This window comes from Staurois parvus, unplaced genomic scaffold, assembly GCF_062004578.1.
Source record: "Staurois parvus isolate SC_StPar_1 unplaced genomic scaffold, SC_StPar_1.0 ptg000923l, whole genome shotgun sequence".
Lineage (NCBI taxonomy): Eukaryota > Metazoa > Chordata > Amphibia > Anura > Ranidae > Staurois > Staurois parvus.
The window spans coordinates 75,433-87,500 of record NW_028318719.1 but is presented as its reverse complement, the minus strand read 5'-3'; the positions used below and the strand labels follow the sequence as shown (position 1 = coordinate 87,500).

Sequence of the window (12,068 nt, the reverse complement as noted above, 5' to 3'; positions counted from 1 at the left end):
GCCGTGTTCCTGCAGAAGACCGGGAGATATATCCTCCGTCTCCAGCCGGAAAACGTGCCGATCTCTGTTGCTGAAGCTTCGCCAACACTGGAGAAAAGTCGGTGAGTTATTATTCGGCCGGCGCTGCTACTTACTATTTTTCTTTTATAGTGGATACGGTACAGGAGGGTTCTAATCCCCGCCAGTTTTATTTTTGCCACCCCCCCCATCGCAGAGTCCCCTTCACTTCCCTGAAATCCCTCCTCCTTTTTTTCTTGAATAAAAGTGGAGTTACTCTTTAAAGTCGATCCGGATTGTATCTGAGCACCACAGACTGAAAACGATGTGTAATTCATTTTTAATATTCAAAGCAATCCATCCATCCGTGTTATTTTTTTGAGAAATCACTTTGAAGAACGCCTCCCTGGCATTTCTAGCTGCGGCCATCTTGAGTAAGGGCAGGTGATTCATGTAGCGGTTACTTCCTGGAATCCATCTGCCCTTAGTTCAGGCATGTAGGCAGCAGGGTGTGCTTAGCTGAGAAAGCCCCTCCCCCTATGAAGATTCCTTGGAAGCATGACATCATTTCGGCCTAGGCCAGAAACCAGGAAGTCACTGAAGAAATGTAAAAAAAAAAAAAAAAAGTGTAAAACCAGTAAATGTAATCCACCTTCCTATGTATTCCCTAATACTGGCGGGATCAGGAAGGCGGAGTTCATGGTGACTGGGGGAGGGGCCTGCACCCTTCTACATTTCCCATGTCAGTGATAAAGCACTGAAGCCCTCTAGACGGAACGCGGGGGGAACGTAGTTCCGTGACCTCCAGTGCTCAATGTATGTAATGGTGAGGGGTACTGGGGCCTATTGTTGCTGGGGATCTATTGTTGCTGTATATCTATTGTTGCTGGGGATCTATTTTTGCGGGGGATCTATTGTTGCTGGGGCTTTATTGTTGCTGGGGATCTATTGTTGTTGGGGTTCTATTGTTGCTGGGGCTTTATTGTTGCTGGGGATCTATTGTTGTTGGGGTTCTATTGTTGCTGGGGCTTTATTGTTGCTGGGGATCTATTGTTGTTAGGGATCTATTGTTGCTGGGGCTTTATTGTTGTTGGGGATCTATTGCTGCTGGGGATCTATTGTTACTGGGGATCTATTGTTGCTGGGGAGGTCTGTTGTTTCTGGGGGTCTTATGATGGTGGGGGGGGTCTATTGTTGCTGGGGGTCTGTTGTTGCTGGGGTATCTATTGTTGCTGGGGGTCTATTGTTGCTGGGGGCTCTATTGCTGCTGGGGTATCTATTGTTGCTGGGGGTCTATTGTTGCTGGGGGCTCTATTGTTGCTGGGGGCTCTATTGCTGCTGGGGTATCTATTGTTGCTGGGGGTCTATTGTTGCTGGGGGCTCTATTGTTGCTGGGGGCTCTATTGCTGCTGGGGTATCTATTGCTGCTGGGGGCTCCATTGCTGCAGGGGGTCTATTGTTGCTGGGGGTTCTATTGTTGATGGGGTATTTATTGTTGCTGGGGGCTCTATTGCTGCAGGGGGTCTATTGTTGCTGTGGTATCTATTGTTGCTGGGGTATCTATTGTTGTTGGGGGGTCTATTGTTGCTGGGGTATCTATTGTGGCTGGGGGGTGTATTGTTGCTGGGGTATCTATTGTTGCTGGGGGCTATATTGCTGCAGGGGGTTTATTGTTGCTGGGGATCTATTTTGTTTACATTTTTTCATTTGAGCAGAAATTGCTCATTTCTATGAATTTCTGTGGAAATGCGATCTGCTCGATTTGAGTGACACATAAAAGCTGCAGAAGTTCGATGTTCAGGCGTTCGGCTCCAGGTGACTCGGAGTGGAGATGTGAGCCGCCTTTAACCAGAATAATCGATTATTTCTCCTGCAGCTCCCCGGGACGAATGTCTCGGCTGTGACTGGAGCCTGAAGGTTCCTCCGGACACAGCGCAGCGTTCCCTGGTAAGGTGACGATTTGTTCGGTTCACCAAAATCGCATCGATCTTCAGTCAGTCTGAGAGGCCGATGATGTTCTTGGAGCCGTCTGTATAGAATTTGTTGCGGTTGTTCGGTCCGTTGTGCTGCGTGTTTTCCTGCCACAGGTGGCGCTGTCTGAACTCAACAAAAAGTTCTCAATTATTCATTAAGAGGACGAAACGCGTAGGGTGAGGCTCTGGCTGTGACGTCACCACGCATGTCGGGTCCTTGGCTAAACGGATTTATCACACCGTGTTGTTCGCTTTTCCTGGCACAGTTGGTGTCATACATGTGAAAGGATTGATGTGTGAAGGACTGCGATCCCTACTAGTCTCATAGGGCTCTCCTGCAACTCAAGGACATTTTTCATTTCAGTGACACCACTAACACGGGATATTTTTCCTTCCAATGACACCCCCAACTTAGGGACATGTTTTCCTTTCAGTGAAACCACCAATTCAGATACATTCTTCCTTTCAGTGACACCACCGACTCAGAAATGTTTCCTTTCATTGACACCACAGACTCAGGAACATTTTTACTTCCAGTGAAACCACCAATGCAGATTCATTTTGCCTTTCAGTAATACCACGGACTCAGTGACATTTTTTTTTACAGTGACACCATTGGCTCAGGAAATTCTTTCCTTTCAGTGGCACCACAGACACAGAGACATTTTTATTCTTTTAATGACACCAGAGACTCAGGGCTATTTTTCCTTCCAGTGACACAACCAACTCAAGGACATATTTTTTATTGACACCACTGACTGGGACATTTTTCCTTTCAGTGACACCATGGATTTGCAGACATTTTTTTCAGTGACACCATTGGCTCAGGGACATGTTTTCCTTTCAGTGACACCACCAATTCAGATACATTCTTCCTTTCAGTGACACCACTGACTCGGAAATGTTTCCTTTCAGTGACACCACAGACACAGGGACATTTTTTCCTTCCAATGACACCACATGCTCAGAAATAGTTGCCCTTTTAGTGACACCACTAGCTCAGGGACTTTTTTTACAATTACACCATTGGGATTTTTTCCTTCCAGTGACATCACTGACACAGGGACATTTTTTTCTTTCTAGTGACACCACAGACTCAGACATTTTTATTCTTTTAATTGCACCACGGACTCAGGGCTATTTTTCCTTCCAGTGACACCACCGACGCAGGGATATTTTTTTAATTGACACCACCGACTCTGGGATATTTTTCCTTCCAGTGACACCACCGACTGTGGGATATTTTTCCCTTCAGTGACACCACCAACTCAGGGACATTTTTCCTTTCAGTGACACCACCAACTCAGGGACATTTTTACTTTCAGCAACACCACCAATTCAGATTAATTTTGCCTTCCAGTAACGCCACCAACTCAGGGACATTTCTTTTAGTGACACCATTGCCTCAGGAACATGTTTTCCTTGCAGTGACACCACCTATTCAGATACATTCTTCCTTTCAGTGACACCACTGACTCAGGGAAATAATTTTCTCCAGTGACACAACTGATGCAGGTACATTCTTCCTTTCAGTGACACCACTGACACGGGGGAAATTTTACCTTTCAGTGAAATCACTGATTCAGATTAGTTTTGCCAGTCAGTGACACTACCGACTCATGGACATTTTTCCTTTCAGTGACACCACCGACGCAGGGATATTATTCCTTCTAAGAACATCACCAACACAGATACGTCTTTTCTTTTCAATGACACCATCGAAATGCGGACATTTTTTCCTTCCAGTGACACCACTGATGCACGGGAGATTTCTCCTTTCAGTGACACCACCAACTCAGGGACATTTTTATGTTCTAGTGATACCACCATTGCAGGATCACCAGGTAAATATGCAGCCACCACATCGGGGTTTTGTTACCCTCCTCCAGTCACCGGCTCTACAGTTGGCCTTGAATGATGCAACTCGGACTGTCAGTTCTGCAGTATTGAGTCTTGTTTGTAGCAGGGCCGGCTCTACCATTAGGTGGACCAGGGCGCAGCCACGGCCGCTGGTGTACCTACATGGCCGGATCTAGGGGGGTGCTGGGGGGCTACAGCCCCCCCCCCAAGATATCAGTTGTGCCCCCCCATGGACCCTGTGCCAGGGCAGTGAGTTCCTTCCCCCTCCCCCACGGCTGGGACAAGGGGAGAGCAGCCTGGATCCTGCACAGGAGAAATGACAGGAGAGGTGGAGGTGCAGGCTGTGCTCTCCTCCCTGGCAGTGAAGCGATCCTCCATGATGACACCGCCATGCTCAGTGTTCGATCCATTCCTCGACTCCCCGCTGCCGAGAGATGAAATTACATCCAGTAAACTATATATTACATTTTTTTTCATAAATTAGGTTTTTTTTTGGTGGTGGTGGTGGTGGGGGGGGGGGGTTAGGATAAGGTGGGAGGGGTTTTATGCTGGGAGGGGTTTTAGTTAGAAGAGGGATTTGGGGAAATGTGTCCTGGGTGGGGGGATTGAAGGAAGAGGATTGGTTCTGGGAGGGGGAATTGGGGGAGTTGTGCTAAGAGGGAGGATTGGGGGGGGAATTGTGCTAGGAAGAGGGATGGGGGGGGATTTGTGCTAAGAGGGGGGATTCAGGGGGTTGTGCTAAGAGGAGGGCTGGGGGGGAATTGTGCTAGGAGGGGGGATTGGGGGGTTGTGCTAAGAGGGAGGATTGTGGGGATTTGTGCTAGGAGGGGGGCTGGGGGGGAATTGAGCTAGGAGGGGGGATTGGGGGGTTCTGCTAAGAGGGAGGATTGGGGGGATTTGTGCTAGGAAGGGGGCTGGGGGGGAATTGATCTAGGAGGGGGGATTGGGGGGATTTGTACTAAGAAAGGGGTATTGGGGGGAGGGAATTGTGCTAGAGGGGGGACAGGGAGGGATGTGCTAAGGGGGGGGGGGGGGGGGTTATGCTAGGTTGGGGGATGTGTTCTAGGAGAGGGGGATTGGGGGGGAGGGATTTGTGCTAGGAGGGGGGATTGGGGGGGACTTCTGCTAGGAGGGGGGATTTGTGCTGGGAGGGGGGATTGGGGGGATTTGTGCTAGGAGGGGGGATTGGGGGGGACTTGTGCTAGGAGGGGGTATTTGTGCTGGGAGGGGGGATGGGGGGGTTGTGCTGGGAGGGGGATTGGGGGGATTTGTGCTGGGAGGGGGGATTTGTGCTGGGAGGGGGGATGGGGGCTTGTGCTAGAAGAGGGGGGATTTGGGGGGGTTGTGCTAACAGGGGGGATTTGTTCTAGGAGAGGGGGATTGGGGAGGCTTGTGCTAGCAGAGGGGGATTATGGGGGAAAGAGGATTTGTGTTAGGAGATGAAATTGGGGAAGAGGGGGGGGATTCGGTGGGGAGGGGGGGGGGATTTGTGCTGAGAAGGGTAGTTTGGAGGACGATAGGAGGAGGGATTTGTGCTGGGAGGGGGGATTGGGGGGGATTTGTGCTAGGAGGGGGATTTGTGCTGGGAGGGGGGGTTGGGGGAGGGGCTTTTGCTAGAAGGGGGAATATGGGGGGAAGGGGATTTATGTTAGGAGATGAAATTGGGGAGGGGGGGGGATTTGGTGAGGATGATGGATTTGTGCTGAGAAGGGTAGTTTGGAGGACGCTAGTAGGAGGCATTTAGGGGGATTTGCGCAGGACGGGGGATTTGGGGGGGATTTGTGGGACTAGAGGTGCAGTTTTATTTTGGGGGGGGTGCAAGTAGCTGGTCCTGCCCATGGCACACAATAGTCTAGCCCCGCCCTGTCTATCAGTCTCACCCTGTAAGTGGTCCCCCCTCCCCCCCCTCAGTGAAATATCCCGACGTCTCCACACACTCTACAGGCAATCAGCAGGGAATGGCGGCCATCTTTCCTCGCCGTCTCGGCGTAGTTTACGGCGCGGAATCGGGATCTGAATTACGACGTAACGAGCTGTTTATTTAGTCGCGCAGTAAATGGCGGTTTATCGCTCGCTGTAATTTTTAATGTGAAATCCAGTAAAAATATATACTTCTGACGTATCCCCACCAAGGTAGCGGATTTACGGCGTCCGCCTCCGGCAATCAGTTTGGCGCGGCGCGGCCCACAAATCACAGCAAATGTATTTTGTGGTGGAATACGAGACGCAGAAATATTCTAATCGAGACGACCTGGATCCCATCTGCGGCTCAACGAGGGAGTGACGGAAAAACGGGCGATCGGGGGATTTATAATGTGCGCCCCGTCCAGAGTCCATTCCGCAGGAGGAGACGGGAGGATGGATTTCCTCCAACATCCAGAAATGATATTAGAGGAGACCGGAATGGAAGTCGCAGAGATGGCGGCTCGGCAGCATTCAGCATTTGCTCCCAGGGGCGGACTGACAACTCATGGGCCCCCGGGCAATAGGAGATCATGGGGCCCTTGTGTCCTTGCCCAAACTCAAAAAAGCACCAGGGGCATCTCATGGGGCCCCCTACTGACCCCGGGGCCCTCAGGTAGTGCTCGAGTTTCCAAATGGTCAGTCCGCCCCTGCGCTCTACACGTTTATATCAACTGTTTTCCGGGGGGGGCAGTAAAGTATCCGACCCGACTGCACTGAATGGCCACCAACTCTGGCGTTCGCTTCACGTGGGCCCCGTCATTTAGCCCCCCGTTCACACCGGTGCGGCTTGTCATGCGATTTCACAGATCAAAGTCACATGACAAGTCGCACCCTACCCATGCCTACGGAACCGTTCACACCAGTGTGACTCCGGTTTACGCCGATTTTGCCTTCAAGTTGTCCTCCAAGTTGTTTCGGTTCCATTGGGCATCCCATGTACCCCCAGACCCCATCCAGCTTGTTACCCCTCAATAAAACAACAAAAACCAAACTCATGACCAGGGGCGGACTGACAACTCATGGGGCCCCCAGGCAATAGGGGATCATGGGGCCCCTGTGTCCTTGCCCAAACTCAAAAAAGCCTATGAAAAAGGTACCAGGGGCATCTCATGGGGTCCCTACTGACCATGGGCCCTCGGGCAGCGCCCGAGTTTCCAAATGGTCAGTCCGCCCCTGCTCATGACTGACTTTGGATGCAAGTGTGGAAAATGCCTGTTGCCTGGCTGTGCAGGTAAATAGGGGGCCCACGAACCTCAGCAGCTCCTACGGGGGTAGCGCTACATGTAAGCCACCCACAACACCGCCCCTAGCTACATCACCAACCTCATCCGTCCAAATAGCCTCCTCCCAAGACATCTCACTCTCTAGCTCCCTTGTCACCTCCTCCCACACTCGTCTCCAGGACTTCTCCAGAGCCTCTCTCACCCTCTGGAGCTCCCTACCGTAGTATGTCCGCCCAGCCTTCAGGCGATCTTTGAAAACTCACTTATACGGGAAAGCCTACCCCGCCTCCACCTAAGAACTGTACTTGGGTCACCTCCATCAGATCATCACCTTTTGTACCACCCAGGGGCGGACTGACCATTCGGGCATTGCCCAAGGGCCCGGGGTCAGTAGGGGGCCCGTGAGAGGATCACCGTCCAGTGACAGTGTGGGAGCGGAGGAGAAGGCAATCTCAGATCCCGACCAAGAAGTAGCTCACCTGTCATTTAGCATGGTGGCAGAGTGAGTCGGGTGACGGGTCCGGACCAGGGGTGGACTGACCATTCGGAAACACGGGCACTGCCCGAGGGCCCAGGGTCAGTAAGGGGCCCCATGAGATGCCTCTAGTACCTTTCATAGGCTTTTTTAGGTGTGGTTTGAGTGGGGGCGGGGACATAGGAGCCCCATGATCCCCTATTGCCCGAGGGCCCCATGAGTTGCCAGTCCGCCCCTGGTACCACCTCCCCCTTCCTTTAGATTGTAAGCTCCATGAACCAGGCCCTCCGATTCCTTCTGTACTGAAATGTATTGTAATTGTACCGCCTACCTTCATTTTGTACAGCGCCTCGCACACTGTTGGCGCCATATAAATCCCGTATAATAATAATATGTTTATTATACAATATTGTAGACCAGGGGTCTGCAAACTGCGGCCCGAGGGCCAGATGTGGCCCCTTTGCTACCCTTTATCCGGCCCTTGGGGCACTATTCCTCCAACTGAGCCCAACAATGGGTCCCATGAAACCAATGGTGGTGGGCTATTCTTCCAAAAATACCAATGGTGGGGCACCTCCTCCTACTGACCAACCCCGAGGCCATGTTTCTTCTCACTGATGCTGGGGCCTGGACCAGGTCTGTCCTCACTGGCTCTGAAGTCTGAAGGACAGTATAGTGGCCCTTCGTTTGGACAGTTTGGAGACCCCCATTGTAGACTGTAGCAGAATACCGGGGAGGTCCCAATTTTTGTAGGTAGGCCATAGTTTACATACGAACAAAGCCTCGTGAACGTATTGTCAGCACCGGCTTGGTGATCACATGGCTATTTTAACCACTTTCCGTCCGGCCCATGTATATAAACGGCCGGACGGTGGCAGTGGAGGGGCGAGTGGATGTTTATAAACGGCCTCCCCGCCCCCTGCTTGTGCGTGCTCCCAGGGAGTGCGCAGCACCATGATCCGATACCCGCTGTGTCCTCCGGACACCGATCGTCGGACGGGACCTCTGTGTGAGGTCCTGATCATGTGATCACTGATTGGCCAATCAGTGATCAAATGCAGAGTAGTAAGCAAGATGTCACTTCTGACATCATTGCTTACTACGTGTGAAATCTGTGAATGATCACAGAGATCACATGGTACAGGACCATTCACAACAGCCTTGTACCATGTGACAAGCTGTGACCAATCACAGCTCTCACAGTATTTCTCAATGGCTGCAGGAATGCAGCCAGAGAGAAGGAGAAATGATTGCTTTTACATCCTTTATGGGAAGAAGGTTCTCACCCAAGATTTGAGGGTACATTGCCCCGTCCATCGTCCCTTTGATGCGGTGCAGTTGTCCTGTCCCCTTAGTAGAAAAACACCCCCATAGCAGAATGTTTCCCCCACCATGTTTCACAGTTGGGATGGTGTTCTTGGGGTCATAGGCAGCATTCCTCCTCCTCCAAACACGACGAGTTGAGTTGATGCCAAAGAGCTGGATTTTGGTCTCCTCTGACCACAACACTTCCCACCAGTCCTCCTCTGCATCATTCAGATGTTCAGTGGCAGACTTCAGACGGGCCTGGACATGGGCTTTCTTGAGCAGAGGGACCTTGCGGGCACTGCAGGATTTCAGTCCTTGTCGGCGTAGTGTGTTACCAATTGTTTTCTTGGTGACTGTGGTCCCAGCTGCCTGGAGATCATTGACAAGATCCTCACGTGTAGTTCTGGGATGATTCCTCACTGTTCTCATGATCATTGACACTCCACGAGGTGAGATCTTGCACGGTGCACCAGACCTAGGGAGACTGACACTTGTTTTGTGTTTCTTCCATTTGTGAATGATTGCACCAACTGTTGTCACCTTCTCACCAAGCTGCTTGGCCATAGTTTGGTAGCCCAGTCCAGCCTTGTGTAGGTCTACCATCTTGTCCCTGACATCCTTGGACAGCTCTTTGGTCTTTGCCATGGTGGAGAGTTTGGAATCTGATGGTTTGATGGCTCCTGTGGACAGGTGTCTTTTATACAGGTAACACAATGAGATTAGCAGCACTCCCTTTAAGAGACTGCTTCTAATCTCAGCTTGTTACCTGTATGAGAGACACCTGGGAGCCAGAAATCCTGCTGAATGATAGGGGATCAAATCCTTCTTTCCCTCATGAACATGCAGATCAGTCATCATTTGTTAGACGCATTTCTGCTGAATTTGTTGTTGTATTCTGTCTCTCAGTGTTACACCGAACATTCCATTGTTAGACCGATCATTTCTGTGTGAGGGGCGAACATTCCATTGTTAGACCGATCATTTCTGTGTGAGGGGCGAACGTTCACTATCAGAGGGGAGCAAATACACATTTCCTTCACTGTAAGCGTTTGGTGTCTGTTATTAAGATGTAGGTTTATGGGTTATGGTGAGGTGTCATGGCAGCCGCACATCAGCAATACCTCAGTCATGTTACCTGACTCTGTAGAAGCCGGCCATTCCACTAATTTGTGACCCCGGGGGTGGGGGGGGGGGGGGAATGAGATGATCTAAGCTTGATCTGAAAATGGAATTGATAATATGACATCTCTCTGAAGAGTATTTAAGAGTACACATCATTTTCTATTGACAGAACTTTAATTAGAAAAGATAATGGAATTTCTAAGTGTTTTTTTCCCTTATTTTTGATATCCATTTTCTGTTTTATTAACTTGTCACGGGAAATTACTTCCACTTAATCTAAAGCAAAGCTTGATATTGGCTTATCGTATGAAAACACGGCAGATAAATTATTTTAATGGCCACTTTAATTGCAACAATAATAAAAGCTTTTTAGTCCCGATGAGTTAAAGGAGACACACTATATGGCCAAATGTTCGTGACCACCTGACCATCACACCTGCTGTATATGAAGACAACCCATTCCAAAACCATGGCCATTAATATGGACGTGACCCCCCCCATGGCCATTAATATGGAGGTGACCCCCCATGTCCATTAATATGGAGGTGACCCCCCCATGGCCATTAATATGGAGGTGACCCCCCCCATGGCCATTAATATGATGGTGACCTCCCAATGGCCATTAACATGGAGTTACCATCTCCCCCCCATGGCCGTTAATATAGAGCCCCTCACCATGGCCATTAATATGGTGGTGACCCCCAATGCCCATTAACATGGAGTTGCCCTCTCCCCCCCCATGGCCGTTAATATAGAGTCCCCCACCATGGCCATTAATATGGAAGTGGCCCCCCAATGGCCATTAACATGGAGTTGCCCTCTCCCCTCCATGGCCGTTAATATAGAGTCCCCCACCATGGCCATTAATATGGAGGTGACCCCCCAATGGCCATTAACATGGAGTTGCCCTCTCCCCCCCATGGCCGATAATATAGAGCCCCCCACCATGGCCATTAATATGGAGGTGACCCCCCAATGGCCATTAACATGGAGTTGCCCTCTCCCCCCCATGGCCGATAATATAGAGCCCCCCCCCATGGCCATTAATATGGAGGTGACCCCCTATGGCCATTAATACGGAGGTGACCCCCTATGGCTATTAATATGATGGTGACCCCCCAATTGCCATTAACATGGAGTTGCCCTCTCCCCCCCATGGCCATTAATATAGAGTCCCCCACCATGGCCATTAATATGGAGTTGACCCCCAAAAACCATTAAAATAAAGTTGCCCGCTCCGCTGCCCCATGACCAATAAAACAGATCCCCCCCTTCATGGTCATTAATATGGAGTTGTCCAGTTTTGTAGTTACAACAACCTTCACCCTTCTGGAAAGACTTTCCTCAAGATGTTGGAGCATGTTTGTGGGAATTTGTTAATATAGAGTCCCCCACCATGGCCATTAATATGGAGGTGACCCCCCATTGACCATTAATATGGAGGTGACCACCCATGGCCATTAACATGGAGTTGCCGCCTCCCCCCCATGGCCGTTAATATACAGTCCCTCACCATGGCAATTAATATGGAGGTGACCCCCAATGGCCATTAACATGGAGTTGCCCTCTCCCCACCATGGCCATTAATATGGAGGTGACCACCAATGGCCATTACATAGTTACATAGTTAGTCCATCCAGTTCAACCATTAACAAAAAAAAAAAGTTATAATCCTACACCCATAGTATATCCAGAGGAAGGCAAAACCCTAGCAAAGCACAATCCAATTTGCTCCTGCTGGGGAAAAAATTCCTTCCTGATCCCCCGAGAGGCAATCGGATATTCCCTGGATCAACTTTACCTATAAATGTTATATCCAGTTATATTCTGTGTATCCAAGAAAGAATCCAGGACTTTCCTACAGCAATCCACTGAGCTGGGCACAACCAACTCTGGGGGAGTCTATTCCACATTCTCACAGCTCTTACTGTGAAGAAACCTTTCCGTGTTTGGAGATTACATTTCTTTTCCTCCAGATGTAAAGAGCGCCCCCTTGTCCTCTGTGATGACCTCAGGGTGACCTCTACACCGAGTTCACTATATGAACCACTGATGTATTATACATGGAGATCATATCCCCCCTTATGTATTATACATGGAGATCATATCCCCCCTTATGTATTATATTATTATTATTATTATTAT

At 50.0% G+C, this 12,068-nt stretch overlaps 1 protein-coding gene and 1 pseudogene across 1 annotated transcript in view; both read left to right on the top strand.

Moving 5' to 3' along the window:
* The window catches only part of LOC149442009 (ALK tyrosine kinase receptor-like), a 407,251-nt gene extending 407,146 nt beyond the window's left edge, over nucleotides 1-105 (top strand). The window contains exon 4 of the mRNA XM_089656637.1: nucleotides 1-105. This exon is cut by the window's left edge and continues 95 nt beyond it. Within this exon, the coding sequence (XP_089512763.1) occupies nucleotides 1-105 (105 nt within the window).
* A 5,683-nt stretch (nucleotides 106-5,788) lies between these two features.
* On the top strand, nucleotides 5,789-11,127 carry LOC149442008 (uncharacterized; annotated as a pseudogene).
* Nucleotides 11,128-12,068: the final 941 nt, after the last annotated feature.